This window comes from Bos indicus, chromosome 5, assembly GCF_029378745.1.
Source record: "Bos indicus isolate NIAB-ARS_2022 breed Sahiwal x Tharparkar chromosome 5, NIAB-ARS_B.indTharparkar_mat_pri_1.0, whole genome shotgun sequence".
Lineage (NCBI taxonomy): Eukaryota > Metazoa > Chordata > Mammalia > Artiodactyla > Bovidae > Bos > Bos indicus.
In genome coordinates this window covers 57,280,805-57,295,970 of record NC_091764.1, presented here as the reverse complement: position 1 = coordinate 57,295,970, position 15,166 = coordinate 57,280,805, and the positions used below count along the sequence as shown (strand labels likewise).

The window sequence follows — 15,166 nt, the reverse complement described above, 5'->3', positions numbered from 1 at the left end:
AACCCTCGGCAACCCCTCAACTTCGCTACTCAATCTACCTCTAAAACCGAGTAATTAGCGGTGCGGCTCCGCATGACGTCATACCACAGGCACGCCAATCCCACGTGGGGGAGCTCCTGGTCCCGCCTCTCCGCTTTAAATGGTAGCCACGCCTCCTCCTCTTTTTAACTAATCACAAGCTAGTCTTTAGCCTTTTACCTCCTTTTCCCGCCATCCCGGGCCGCCCATCTTGGCACTCAGGTCCAATCAGGAAGGTCCTGCTTCTCCCGAGCCCTTTCCCCCTCCTCGCGGAAGGGGGCGGGGTTTCGAGCTTTTGACTCCACCTTCGTCTATGCGGTGCGGACCAACCCAAATAGTCAGAACGAGGGGGCGTGGCTTGAAATCCCCTCCCCCATTCTGGGGTTTAGGGTTTGTAAGCGGGGGAGCTAGTCGCAAAACTAAGCAACCTCTAGCTGATCTCTGGGTTGGGCGGGTGCTCCCTGAGGTGGCAGCATGGAGCCCTCTCTTGGAGACAGCTCTAGCTCTAGCCCCAGCCCCAGCCCGGTGGACCAGCCCTACCCTCCCTCCGAACCCCCTGACCAGCCCACCACTGCTCACGCAAAGCCAGAGCAGAGTTCTGGGGACCAACCTGCCGGCCCAGGAGCGGCGGGTGAGGCCTTGGCGGTGCTGACTTCGTTCGGGCGGCGGTTGCTGGTGCTAGTGCCGGTGTACCTGGCCGGGGCAATGGGACTCAGCGTGGGTTTTGTGCTCTTCGGCCTCGCCCTCTATCTGGGCTGGCGTCGGGTCCGCGAGGAGAAAGAACGGAGCCTTCGAGTCGCGCGGCAGCTGCTGGACGATGAAGAACGGCTTACGGCGAAAACTCTTTACATGAGCCATCGAGAGCTACCTGCCTGGGTGAGCGACCACCTTCAATCCTCAGTGCAGAATAGCCCCCTTTTAGCGCCTCAGTTCGAGGGCTCTCCCTATCGTTAAAGTCAGCTCCCCACCTTGGGACGATGAGCCCCAGACTTACCCCTTTGGCCAGCTAGCCGCCTGCTTGCTGGGACGCGCCACTCTTGGGAGCGACTATCCACCCCCTTCCGCACGCCCGGATCCCGATTCTTCCACAAAATCAGGACTTCTTCCTCCACGCTTAGGCAAGAACAGTAATAACATCTGGGAAGCCCGTCTCAGGCGTGGCTCTTCCTCCAACCTACCATTCCAATGCCCCTCCTTGTTTCTGGTGCCATTCACGCAGCTCCTGGGCATCCCCGTTCCGGTGGCGGCTCAGAGGGTTTCCTCCTCTTTCCTGTCCTCCCCAAGACTTTTTTTTTTTTTTTTTTTAGTATCCATTTAAGGCCATAAGGTTTTTCTCCCTTTTCCCGCTCTTATCCTCGAGTACCCCGAGCCCCTCCTTGGGAGCACTGCCCAGTCGAGGCCCCGCACCTGGACAGACCCTCCGACCCTCTTCTTTTCCGCCTGTGGTGGCTGGGCCACGGAGCAGCGGAGGCGGCTGCTGGACAAAGGGCGGGGGTGCTGGGGGGGTGGGGGGCGCATGCGACTGCTGCAGTGCCCGCTGCCCACACTCCACCGCCCCTGGCCGGCCCCACCCTTTTCCGGACTGCGGGCTGCGCTTGCTGGGTTGAAGTCAGGACCCGTTTTCTTCGCCCCCTCTGCTGTGGTGAGGGGCCCGGATGGCTTCTCTCAGGCCTTGCAGGTGCCCAGCCCGTTATCCAGCCCCTCCCGGCCCCTCCCTTCCCGCTCCTCCCAGCAGAGCTGCCCGTCTAGGGAAAATTAAAGTTGACACTTGGCAGACATATCCATGCTTCCCAGACTCTGAACTGGGGAGGAGAAAGGGGGAGCAGTGGTCCCACAGGACTTGGAGCCCAAGCAGCAACTGTTTCTGTTCCTCTTCCTCCCTAAAGCGAGGAGAAATTAATCTTCCTCCTAAAGCGACTACCCCTCCTCCTCCCCCAGTATAAAGCACAGGTACACTTCCTTTCCATGAAAGGAGTCACACAGATTAAAAAGAAAGAAGACACCAGCCTGGGCCCAAATAGCTCTTCTGGCCCCTCCCTAACTCAGGAGCCGCTTCCTGCTTCACCTCTTGGTGTAGAAGTAGTGGTTCCCAGGGCAGAAGGAAGGCTGGTAAAAGGAGCCAGGATCCCAGGATTTCCTCCTCAAACTCTGATTTGTCAGGACCTTCCCCTCCAGAAAGACTGTGCTCTTCTTTCCCCTCCTCCTCTCCACCTCTGCAGCTGACATCATTTCATACCCTGGAGCTATCTGCAAAGCAACTTTGTGTGGCCAACTCTTTTGGCTCCCTTTGTTAAAGAAACCTCAGTGCCCCCAAGCCCAGTGGAGGACTGAGTCCTCAGGACATCCGGCTCCTCCCCCAACCCCTGGGTGTGAGGAGGCCCTGTCACACTTAGGTTTTCTCAGAGGGCAGCCAGTAGGCATCTTAGCAGGAAACCACAAGCAAAGGATAGTGCTCATCACTATCTCCATTTTTTTTTCCACCTCCAGGTCAGCTTCCCAGATGTGGAAAAGGCTGAGTGGCTCAATAAGGTGAGGGTTGATTGTCCTGGTTTTTGTTTTTCATGAGGGGGAATAGGGTTCGTCTGTCTTGCCAGACCCTGCCACACTTCAATTCTAGCCTCTCCACGGGGAGGATTCTAAAGGAAATTCCCTTTAGAGGGAAAGCAAGGCTCTTCTGTGACCAGTTCCCTTTCCTCCCAGATTGTGGCCCAGGTCTGGCCCTTCCTGGGCCAGTATATGGAGAAGCTTCTCGCTGAAACTGTGGCCCCAGCTGTTCGAGGATCTAACCCCCACCTGCAGACATTTACATTTACACGAGTGGAACTGGGTGAAAAGGTACTTGTATAGGAGGGGAAGGAATGGAAGGGAAGAGATGAGGACGGGGGAGGCAGGTGGCCTAAAGGGGTCTTTCCCTTCCCTCTCAAGCATTCATCTTTCTACAGCCACTGCGCATCCTTGGAGTCAAGGTTCACACTGGTCAGAGCAAAAAACAGATCCTGCTGGACTTGAACATCAGGTACTGCACTTGTCACTTTTGCCGGGTCCCCTTCCTGGTCACTCTGACTGCTTTACTCCCCTCACCCCACTTCAGCCTAGGACTCACCCTCTGTTCTCTTTCTTCCCAACACCCAGCTACGTAGGTGACCTTCAGATTGATGTGGAAGTGAAGAAATACTTCTGCAAAGCAGGAGTCAAGGGCATGCAGGTAGGGCACATGCCTGGGGCCTCCACAAGAAGCCTTTTCCTGGAGTTTCAGTAGATGGGGGAAGTGGGAGGTTAGGAAAACCAAGGCTGGGGAGGTCTGGGAGGGGAAAAAGACCTTTTCTGAGGAAAGGCTTTATTCATTTCTTCCTTCCCCAGCTCCATGGTGTCTTACGGGTGATTCTCGAACCACTCATGGGGGACCTTCCCATCGTGGGGGCTGTGTCGATGTTCTTCATCCGACGCCCGGTAAGAGAAGACATCCAGGAGCAGCAGGGAAATGCAGGAAGCAGAGGACTGGGAGGTAGAGGATGGCCACCTCATCTGCCCAGTGGGGAATGGGGGAGGGAACTGACACACAGGCTGAGAACTGGCAGGGAACTGGCAACAGTTGTATGGGAATGACCATACCCCCGTGTGCTGTGTCCTGATCCCCCTGCTCTTTGCTTCCAGACCCTAGATATCAACTGGACGGGGATGACCAACCTGCTGGATATCCCAGGACTCAGGTACCAAGGACTTACTGAGCACCTGCTAAGTGTTCCAAACCTGATTTGAAGGTTTAAGGGGTACAGAGCAGTGAAAGATGCAGCCGGGAGACTTTCCTGGTGGTCCAGTGGCTAAGACTCCGACCTCCCAACATAGGGGGCCTGGCTTCCATCCCTGGTCAGGGAACTAGATCCCACATACCACAACTAAAGATCCTTTGTGCCGCAACTAAGACCCAGTACAGCCAAATAAATATTAAAAAAAAAAAAAAAATGCAGCCGGTTTCGTCTAGGAGCCTTGACCCTAGTTGGGGAGCTAAGACAAATACTCCTGAGAAGTTTCGTACTGTGGTTTTTCTCCTATGGAGACTGCATTTTGGTAGAGAATGAAGAGGGCTACGGGATCCTCAGTAGGGACAAAGGGAGAAAGAAGAGCTGGATGGCAACCAGGAAGGGACTGAGTAGGAGGTGGGAAATGGGGGTAGAAGAGTAGCGAAAAGGTATTCTCAAGAAAGACCTTCCCTCTAGCTGTAGATCTCTCTCGGTGGTGAGAAACATAGTTGGGGGTGGGGAAACAGGGACCCTCACACTCACCTCCTTTTCCACTCCCCCATTCAGCTCCCTCTCTGACACCATGATCATGGATTCCATCGCTGCCTTCCTTGTGTTGCCCAACCGATTGTTGGTGCCCCTTGTGCCTGACCTTCAAGATGTGGCCCAGTTGCGTTCCCCTCTTCCCAGGGTACGGCCTCTCCCCCTAGATAGAGCCTTCGCTCAGGAACCCTGTGGTGGGTCTTTAATTTCTCACAGTCTGATTCCTACCCTTCAGGGCATAATTCGGATTCACTTGCTGGCTGCACGAGGGCTGAGCTCCAAGGATAAATACGTTAAGGGCCTGATTGAGGGCAAGTCAGACCCCTATGCGCTTGTGCGAGTGGGCACCCAGGCATTCTGCAGCCGTGTCATCAATGAGGAACTCAACCCCCAGTGGGGAGAGACTTATGAGGTGGGAGAGCCAAGGAGTGGGGGGAGCATGGTCAGGTGGGGAAGTTCCAGGAGGTGTTAAGAGAAGATGATGATTGGATGCTGCTCACCTGCAGACCCTTATCCCTCTGTGTTCTTCAGGTGATGGTGCATGAGGTCCCAGGACAGGAAATTGAGGTGGAGGTGTTTGACAAGGATCCAGACAAAGATGACTTTTTGGGCAGGTAAGACTCTGCCTACGTTAGGAGTCTAAATCCCCAGGGCCACTGACATCCCAGACGTAATCCTTTTCCAGGCCAGGGGAATAGTAATCATTTTCTTTCCCAACTTCTCACCCTTCATCCCCACCATGCACACATACTTAAATACCTCCTGAGTGTAAGAAGGGAGTCTGAGATCTGCCAGTTATTTCTGGGTGAGAAGCGGGCCAGTGAATGACTTTCTGCTAATTATAACACTCTCTTCTTTTTTCCTTTTCACTGCCATCATTACCACTACCATCCCCTCCCCCACAGAATGAAGCTGGATGTAGGGAAAGTATTGCAGGCTGGAGTAATGGATGAAGTAAGTTGAGAGAAGAGGAAGGTGGAGGGTAGTGTCCCCCATTGTGTAGACAGTGGTTACTGCATTGGTGGGGAAGAAGTTGGGTGGGTTTCTGATCTCTACCTCACTCTCTTCTACCTCTCCCTCCAGTGGTTCCCTCTTCAAGGTGGGCAAGGCCAAGTTCACTTAAGGCTAGAATGGCTTTCGCTTTTGCCAGATGCCGAAAAACTGGAGCAGGTAACTAATGTGCAAAACAGTAAGCTAGCAGGGGAGAAATAGGTAACTAGAAGTATGGGGGACTGAGTGGATGAAGGTCTGACCACGACCACCCCTCCGCAGATTCTACAGTGGAACCGTGGAGTCTCTTCCCGCCCAGAGCCCCCGTCGGCCGCCATCTTAGTTGTTTATCTGGATCGGGCCCAGGATCTTCCTGTGAGTGTGGCTTCTGAGGGCAGGTGAACAGGAAGCCGTGGGGTCAGCACTCCCACACCCTCCCTTGCCCCTGACCACTGTGCTCCAGTAGCAACAGCATGTAAACATGAGGACTCCACAGACGGGATCAGAGTCATCTCAGGGGAAAGACTCTGATGAGAGCCCACCTTCCTTCACTGAAACACAAAAACAACCAAGATGGTGACTTCTGAATTCTCCCACCCGCAGCTGAAGAAGGGGAACAAGGAGCCCAACCCCATGGTACAACTGTCAATCCAGGATGTGACCCAGGAGAGCAAGGTGAGGGCCAGGACACGGATACCACTGTGGGAGGCATTGTGTGTGGGGACAGGAGGAGGGGGGACTATTCTTGGGATGAAGTGTTCCCTTTAGGCTGCCCATAAGGGCAAGGGTTTTCTGGAGAAACAGAACTGGTACTGGGCCATGTACCCTTGACCGAGTCCTGCATACCTCCAGGCTGTCTACAGCACCAACTGCCCAGTGTGGGAGCAGGCCTTCCGGTTCTTCCTGCAAGACCCTCAAAGCCAGGAGCTTGATGTGCAGGTGAGTTACAGGTCCTCCTGGATGCGCTATTCTGTCTTCCCAGGTCTACACCATTTCTTCTCTGCATCTTCTCCTTTGATCTCTTATTTTCTTGGGGTTTTTTGTTTGTTTGACTGTGTGGCTTTCCAGGTCATAGTTCCCTGACTAGGGATCAAACCTGGGCCATCTGCAATGAGAGTATGGAGTCCTAAACCACTGGACTGCCAGGGAATTCCATGATCTCTATTTTCAGTCCATCTACCGAGACTCTCCACCTCTTACACTCTCCACGTTTCCCCACCCATCTCTCTAGGCTCATTCTTATTGAGAACTGTGTACTTCAAATGAGTGATTTTTGTGCTTTGTAAATTATGCCTCAAAAAAAATATTTTTTTTAAAGAGAAGAACATATGGAGCACTAAACACCTAGCATTTTTTTTCTGGCATATTTTTATTTTTAAAAGTTTTTTATTTTATATTGGAGTATAGAGTTAGAACGACATTGTGTTTCAGATGTACATCAAAGTAATTCAGTTATACATATTCATATATTTATTTTTCAGATTTTATTCCCATGTTATTACAGAGTATTGAGTATGGTTCCCTGTGCTTAGAGTAGGTTCTTGTTGATTATCTCTATCACAATATGGTAGTGTGCATATGCCAATCCCAACCTCCCAGACATCTAGCACTTCTAAGGTCATAGAAAAAGCATGTACACAGTATCTGCTGTCATGAAACTTACTGGCTAGTTTCATAGAAGAGACAAACATATATAAGGAAAGATGATTCAGCATCAACCAGTGGGAGTCAGATACCCAAAGTATAGTACTTAGGATGGCTGGAGAAAAGTACAGAGGCTGGAGTAACTAGAGAGACTTTGTGACAGAAGTAGGATTTTCAGAGGGACTGCAAGTATCAGTAGGATTTAAATAGGCAGAGAAGAGCAGAATGAGAATGAGAACTTGGCCAGGTAACGAGACCAGAAAGAGCAGAGGAGGAAGGGACTGTGGAGTAGACAGAGGACTATAAAAGGATGGCCCGGAGTGGAGCAGGTTTGTGACTGGCACAGAGTGAAGCTGCAGCCACGTCACATTTCCATAGTGTACCTCCCTGTTCCCTAATCTTTCTCTCCATCCCCTCTTCCTGTGCCTACAGGTGAAGGATGACTCCAGGGCCCTGACTTTAGGGGCACTGACCCTGCCTCTGGCTCGCCTGCTGACTGCCCCGGAACTCACCCTGGACCAGTGGTTCCAGCTCAGCAGCTCTGGCCTAAACTCCCGCCTCTACATGAAACTAGTTATGAGGGTATGGAGGTGGATAAAGTGCTATGGGCGGAGAAGGGCCTTGTGGATTCTTTGTGGCATTAAGAGTAAGGAAAGGTGACTTGTTCCTGGGTTTCAGCACACACACACACACACACACAAAAGTAAGGAAAGGGAACTTCCCTGGCGCTCCAGTCGCTTAGACTCTGCACTACCATTGCAGGGGGTGCAGGTTCAATCCCTGGTCTGGGAGCGTGCAGCCAAAAAAAAAAGGGAATCCTCTGCAATGAAATGATCTAGTATATGTGGAAGCATCTAGCAGACACACAAAACGTTTATTGATCTAACTGGGGGAAGAGATGGTGTCTGAGTAGGGTGAGTGTGGAGGGAACCCTCCAGAGATGAGCCCAGCCAAGGCAGGGACCTAGTTTCCCTGTCAGAGTGCCTGCTCTGCCTGCCAGGCCCCACATATCTTGCCTGCTGATGGCTAAATTTTGATTAGCCGCTTTGATTTGACAATCACTCTGCCCTTCCCAGCTCTTATACTTGGATACATCAGAAGTGCGGTTCCCTGCTATGCCTGGTATTCCTGGGGCTTGGGACCTGGATGATAGCCCTCAGACAGGCAGCAGTGTGGATGTCCCACCTCGACCCTGTCACACTACTCCTGATAGTAGCTTTGGGACAGAGGTAAGTCTGTATCCAGATAGGACTAAGCTCTATTTGCCCACTGTGGTCTACGTGTGCAAAACCTGTTTCAAGACTGGGTCTGACCGGTTTCTCTCTTTGACTGCCATCTGGTGTCCCCATCTGTCCCTTTTGCAGAATGTGCTTCGGCTCCATGTATTAGAGGCCCAGGACCTGATTGCCAAAGACCGCTTCTTGGGGGGATTAGTGAAGGGCAAGTCAGACCCCTACGTCAAACTAAAGCTGGCAGGACGAAGCTTCCACAGCCGTGTTGTTCGGGAAGATCTCAATCCCCGTTGGAACGAGATCTTTGAGGTCAGAATGGAAGGCTAGAACTCTTTCCAGTTCTGCCCCATCTTTCCCCCACCTCTGAAAGTAGTCCAGAAAACTTCTGGGGTTCAGTTGACTGGAGGGGGAATCCAGTCATTCGGAGAAGAAAAGGAAATGATTCCACTATTTTCTTCCACTAGGTGATCGTCACATCAATCCCAGGTCAAGAGCTAGAGGTTGAGGTTTTTGACAAGGACCTGGACAAGGATGACTTTCTGGGCAGGTGAGAGGGTAAGGTCTGATGAGGAAGACAAGCTGGGTCTTGTAGACCAGGACGTCTGGCCTTGTGGGGACAAGAGACTTGGCTCTTGACCATAGACCTTAATTTTAATCTTTCTACTCTACAGGTGTAAAGTGAGTCTCACCACTGTCTTAAACAGTGGCTTCCTTGATGAGGTAAGCATGAAATGAGAATCAGCAATCCCTTGGGACTTATCTGGCGGTCCAGTGGTTGACTTCACCTTCCGGTGTGGGGCGTGTGGGCTTGATTGTTGGTGGGAGCTAAGATCCATATGCCTTGCAGCCAAAAAAACCAAAAAAATTAAAAACCTCAAAAAACATTAAAAAAAAAAAGAAACAATATTGTAACAAATTCAATAAAGGCTTCAATTATGGTCCACAGATGGTATATTAAAAACAAAGAATCAACAGTCCCTCCTGATCCAGCTGCACATCTCATTCTTATGGTCCCTGTCCCACACACTCCAGTCTTAACCCTGCCTACTTCCACAGTGGCTGACCCTGGAGGATGTCCCTTCTGGCCGCCTACACTTGCGTCTGGAGCGTCTGACCCCCCGCCCCACTGCTGCTGAGTTAGAGGAGGTAAGGAAAGATACTGGAAGAAGGAAAGGACCCAGGGTGGGTCAAAGTAAGCTCTTCTGTCCGCTTTCAAGGCATATGCCAGCCCTCCAGAGTATCAGTTACCACCCCCCAGTCCCCGTGTCCTCCCCTAGGTGCTGCAGGTGAACAGCTTGATCCAGACCCAGAAGAGTGCAGAACTTGCAGCGGCCCTGCTGTCTGTCTACCTGGAGCGGGCTGAGGACCTGCCGGTGAGATCTGCTCCCCACACCCCATAGCTCCCAGGCCCTTCTATATCCCTTGGGTTTGGATGCTCCTGGTGTATTTGGAATAGTAAATTCCAAATTCCTCTCTCCCAGGGTGGTGCTGGGATGGGAAGAATTGTCTGCCCAAGGCCAGGAGGGTGGTGGCTGTCAAGCGGCAATAGGGATGTGGGCCGCTGGCTATGGGGCAGGGAATTTGCCTTAACTGGGACACATTTAAGACCAGTATTTTCTTTCCAGCTCCGAAAAGGTACCAAGCCTCCCAGCCCTTATGCTACTCTTGCTGTGGGAGATACGTCTCATAAAACTAAGGTACTGTATTGGGAAATGCCGAAGGACTAAGAATGGGAGGGCTGAGAGGAATAGAGGAGAAAATGTCAATCACTGAGGATCCTCCTCACCTCCACCAGACTGTTCTCCAAACGGCCACCCCCGTCTGGAATGAGAGCGCCTCCTTTCTCATCAGGAAACCAAACACTGAGAGTCTGGAGTTGCAGGTACTGTAAACTCATCCTACAAACATTTACCAGATTGCTGTCACAGTCCAGGCACTGAACCAGGCACAGGGCATTCAGAGATAAAAGAGCAAGTTCTAATCTTTTTGGAGCTCATACTCCTTTTAGGAGAAAAATAACCAGAGAATACTTCCAGACTGGTAACTGCTGAGGTAAAAGGCAGTGAGGGGAGAAGAGGTGGGAAAGGTGAGGGTGAGTAGTAAGAAAGGCATCCTTAGCTTAAGGGTAGATAGGCCCTGACCAAGGAAAGGAAAGGAAAACCTTTCAGGCTAAGAGGGGAATAGAGGCAAATAATATATTATGGAGATAGGCAGGAGCAAGATCACAAGAGCTCTTAAAAATTATGTTGAGAATTTAGATTTTATCCTAAAGGCATAGGAAAACACTAGAAAGAATGAGAGATGACATCCAGACTCATATATTAGGAAGACTGTTGATGTCAGGGTAAAAGATGAGCTGGAGGAAGGCAACACTGGAGGCAGGTGGATCAGTTAAGAGACTGTTAAGAGTAATTAAAGCAAGAATTGACAAAGGCCAGATGATATTTGGCTGTTATTTTGACATGGAGGGGAAGAAGTTGGGGAGGAGCAAAGAACAGTCTAGGTGTTAACTCCTGGGTTTTTAGTGTGGACGGACAGATAAAGGTGCCATTGCCAACAGAGGGAATGCACAGAGCAGGAATTTTAAAAACTGAGATCTCTGAGGACCATCCAAGGGGAGCCAGCCATTCGGAAGGTAGATCTCTGGCCCATTGTGGGCTTCCTTCCTGTCCCTCTTGTTTGAGCATCATGAGCAAGCAACAGGTAGTAGCTGCAGTCACGAGCATGAGCATGATCTCTCAAGGTGTGTGTAGAGTGAAAAGGAGACAGACAAAGGTGGGATATGCTGGGCGCTGCAACAGATGAAGGGCAGATGGAGAGTAAGAGCCCTGAAGTACAGTGGGATGCTTACCAGGAAGGAGTGGGTTATAGAAGCCACAGGAAGTGACCAAGTGTTATTGAGAGGTAAACTTAGATGACTGAAAACTATTCACTGACTTTGAAAACCAGGAGGCACCGATGATTGGAACAACTTCAGGAGCTAGAATGGAGTAGAAACTAGATTTCAGTGGATTGAAGGGTGACCAAAAAGTGATGAGGTATAGGAGGTGAAGAGAGGATGGGGGAAGTTAATATAGGAGTGCTGGGCTCTTTCTGGAGTAAGGAGTCAAGAAATACCTTCCAAAGTTGATAGAACAGTAAGTAGAGAATTACATGATAGAAACCAATAGAACTTAAAGTAATGTAGCTATTAACAACACTGACAGAGGTAGAGAAGAGATGTAAATGAGCTCAGTTAATCATCTTGCACAGTAGAGACTCAGTAGATAATAAAGCTGGCAAACATGAAATAGAGATATAGGCATATTAGTTTAGTTAGAACTATGCCAGTATAAGGAAAACAGGAAGAGCTCTGGTAGAGTGTGGACATGCGGGTAGGAAGGACAGGAAGCAATTTCATTTTACTGTTCTTTTCCCACCCTGTGCAGTTATTACTGGGATAATTTATGAAAGCTGAGAAAGTAAAGATCATACAGTCTATTCTGGTTGAAAAAGGGAAATGGGGCCAGCAGCAACTATTACCACAGCTTCCCTGCGTCTTCATGAAGGGGAATCTCTGACCAAAACCACCCGAATGTCCAAGCATTTGGACCTGGAATGCCGGGATTAAATCACCTCTCTCCCTTTATTGACCATGCTGCGAGGCTTGCACTGGGATCGAACCTGGGCCCCAGCAGTGAAAGCGCCCAGGCCTAACCACTGGACTGCCAAGGAGCCTGCTTCTCTCTTGATGACAGTCCTATTGCTTCACAGGTTCGGGGGGAAGGCTCTGGCACGCTGGGCTCATTATCCCTGCCCCTCTCCGAGCTCCTTGTGGCTGATCGGCTCTGCCTGGACCGCTGGTTTACGCTCAGCAACGGTCAAGGGCAGGTGCTACTGAGAGCACAGCTCGGGGTGAGTGTGGGAGATGTGGTGGGTGTGGGGAGGCGGGAGCAGAGGGCTGTGTGGCTCACGACCTTCTTGTCCGTCTAGATCCTGGTGTCTCAGCACTCCGGGGTGGAAGCTCACAGCCACAGCTACAGCCACAGCTCCTCATCTCTGAGTGAACTAGAGCTCTGGAGTGGACTCCCTCAGGTCACCTCTTCAGCCCCAGAGCTCAGGCAGCGCCTAACACACAGTGACAGGTAAAGTGCTGGGACAGAAAGATGGGACTCAGTCGAGGATATAAAGGACAGGCTACCGACTCCTGAGGCACTGCCTGCTCCCAGCGCTGTCTCCATCTCTCCATAGTCCCCCTGAGGCTCCAGCCGGGCCGCTGGGCCAGGTGAAACTGACTGTTTGGTACCACAGTGAAGAACGCAAGCTGGTTGGCTTCATTCACAGTTGCCGGTGAGACCCCATCTGTCCACCCTCCAGGTTCTACCTGTCCCCCCCACCTTGGGTGGCCTTGTCACCTCCTTCCTCCTGTCACAGGGCCCTTCGACAAAATGGACGGGATCCCCCCGATCCCTACGTGTCACTGTTGCTACTGCCAGATAAGAACCGGGGCACCAAGAGGAAGACTTCACAGAAGAAGAGGACCCTAAATCCTGAATTCAACGAGCGGTCAGTCAGTGGGCTTTCCAGTGAAGAGATGGCAGGCTTGGGAAGGGCCCTGCCTCTAACGCCCAGTCCTTCCTCAGGTTTGAGTGGGAACTGCCCCTGGATGAGGCCCTCCAGCGAAAGCTGGATGTCTCTGTGAAGTCTAGTTCCTCCTTCATGTCAAGAGAGCGTGACCTGCTGGGGAAGGTAAGAGGGCAGGGTAAAGGTGAGAAAAGTTGCTGGTGGAAAGGCTTGTAGTCCCTGTTAGGGAGGAGGCACCCTGGTGACGCTACTCTACAGATGTTCTTTACGGTACTTTACTACCCAATTTGGAGAAGGAAGTGGCAACCCACTCCAGTACTCTTGCCTAGGAAATCCCATGGACAGAGGAGCCTGGCAGGCTACAGTCCATGGAGTCACAAAGAGTTGGACAGCACTTAGTGACTCAACAGCAAACACTACCCAATTGCCTCTGTACTGGTTTGGGACCTGGAGTGTGACAGGGTGGGACGTGGTTTTTGGAGACATGAAAAGTAACGTCACCCCTGCTACTCGCCAACACAGGTGCAGTTGGACCTCGCTGAGATAGACCTTTCCCAGGGTGCGGCCCAGTGGTGAGTACCTGATGAGCTGGCAGTGGCCCAGGATGCTTAAGTAGGAAGGAAAAAGGATGTAAGCCAAGCTGAGAACCACTGATCTGAAGTAAAGAGCCCTAAGATCTTGTCTCATTTATAAGAGAACACAAGAGTCATCTTTTTACCTGAGCCTTCTCTGCTCGTTCCCACAGGTATGACCTCATGGATGACAAGGACAAGGGCAGCTCCTAGGAGCCAGGGATTTCTGCCTGACTGCTCTGTCTCCTTGCCTCGCCTCTTGCTGCATCACCGCCTCCACGCGATGAGCCTAAAGCTTGGGGCCCGAGGGCAGAGCCTGCACCGCTCAGCCCTCACCCTTCCCGGTCCTGTGCTAGGGCCTTTGCGCAACCAAAGAGCAGGACCGTACGTTACCCTCTACTGCACGGCCTTTATCCTTCCGGGCTCCTGGGGCAGGGACGTGAGCTGGCTATTTGCTGCTCTGCCCACACATTCTCCTTTCTGCCCAGCTCCTCAGGGCCTTCTGTGTCTGTGCCTGGCCACTGGCAGCACTAGCAGTGGCATTAGCTTATGCCAAATATAGCTTTTGGAAAGACCTTTTTTCTTTGATGGGATGGTCTCCTTCTTCCCAAACATGAGCAGTCAGGGAGAGAGGAAAGGCTAACCATGCACGCTGAGCGCCTCCTGGACCACTTCATGCAGCAAGTGTACCAACCCAACCCCACATCCCCTTCCGTACCCACTTCCTCCAGCCTGTCCCAAAGATGACACCTGCTGTGTTGACTCAGGCCAGCCAGTCTCTGGATGGCTCTGGGAAGAGATTCATCAAAGCCTTCAGGTGGCCAGTGTTGGTCACGGTGTGAGCCTCTAGCTGGGGCATACAGAGGGCTCTGGAGGACTCAGGACAGCATGGTCAATATTTGTCCAGGCGCCTCGGCTATTCAGTCACTGTCTAGAACTGAATCTCCTAATTTTGTCCCAACTCTGCCAATCCAACGTCTCTTACATTAAACCTTATACTCAAACCAGCTGGGGCTCTTTTCCTTAAGGGCAGAGAATCCCACCTACCCATCAGGTGTTTATTCCAAGTGTCAAAAGCCTTTGTTCAGTTCACAAATCAGGTCTGTTTGTTTATATTTTTAACTGATTATCAGTTATTAAAAAAGCTGATTTAAGCATCTGCAGTGGTGACATCAACCTCGACTCCTGGCTCAATACTGGCGGCTCTGTCTTATTAACAGTCTCAGAAAGGACCCTGCACGGCCATGAGTTGCTTGTGGATCCTCATCAGAAAAACGATTCCAAGTTGTAGAACCTTGTAGTTATTTTCCTTGTAGTTACTCTCAGAGTTTTGGGGGGCCTCCCAACCAGGCTTTGAGAGTGTTTCCCTTTGCATCTCTGATCAAGTCAGCATGTACTTTCTCCAAAGACGTTACGCTGCAGCTGCTTAGAATCGGAGTTAGATTCCTAGAACCTCTGGTTCCTGGAGTCTAAATCCAGGCCGTGGGGCAGCTTCTGACTGACGTGTTCCTCCGTGAGAGTGAGGAGTGGGGAGGTAGGCAGGTGGGCCGGAGCTCCCTGCAGCTGAGACTGTGTCTTCCTCGGAGATCAAGGCAGAACCCACTGTGGTTGCAGCCAAGATTGCTGGTAGTGCTGAGGGTGCTCATGTGACCTGTGTGAATTCACTGAATTTCTGGTGAGATTCATTCCCAGTCACGGTGATGATGTCTATTACACATTCTAATCTTCTGAGCTTTCCAGGGAAAGGATTCCTAAGGCTGGTGAACCTGGGAGCTCTGTGCCACGGCACAGAGTCAAAGATGTTCAGCCACATCCAAAAGGGCTTAAGGCCCACGTGGTGGGCAGCTACAGGAGAAATATTTTA

General features: G+C 51.4%; 1 protein-coding gene across 1 annotated transcript; it reads left to right on the top strand.

The window, feature by feature from the left end:
* Positions 1–492: 492 nt before the first annotated feature.
* ESYT1 (extended synaptotagmin 1) lies at positions 493–14,478 on the top strand. The gene is made up of 31 exons (XM_019961057.2): positions 493–894; positions 2,506–2,547; positions 2,719–2,853; positions 2,961–3,034; positions 3,151–3,223; positions 3,379–3,468; positions 3,673–3,728; positions 4,326–4,449; positions 4,537–4,713; positions 4,833–4,915; positions 5,207–5,255; positions 5,385–5,471; positions 5,574–5,666; positions 5,895–5,966; positions 6,144–6,230; positions 7,368–7,517; positions 8,012–8,164; positions 8,300–8,476; positions 8,632–8,714; positions 8,839–8,887; positions 9,224–9,313; positions 9,445–9,540; positions 9,793–9,864; positions 9,963–10,049; positions 11,921–12,061; positions 12,140–12,291; positions 12,398–12,496; positions 12,581–12,712; positions 12,790–12,895; positions 13,253–13,302; positions 13,476–14,478. Exons 1-31 carry the CDS (start codon positions 493–495, stop codon positions 13,513–13,515), a joined length of 3,321 nt encoding a protein of 1,106 aa, XP_019816616.2. The 3' UTR covers positions 13,516–14,478.
* Positions 14,479–15,166: the final 688 nt, after the last annotated feature.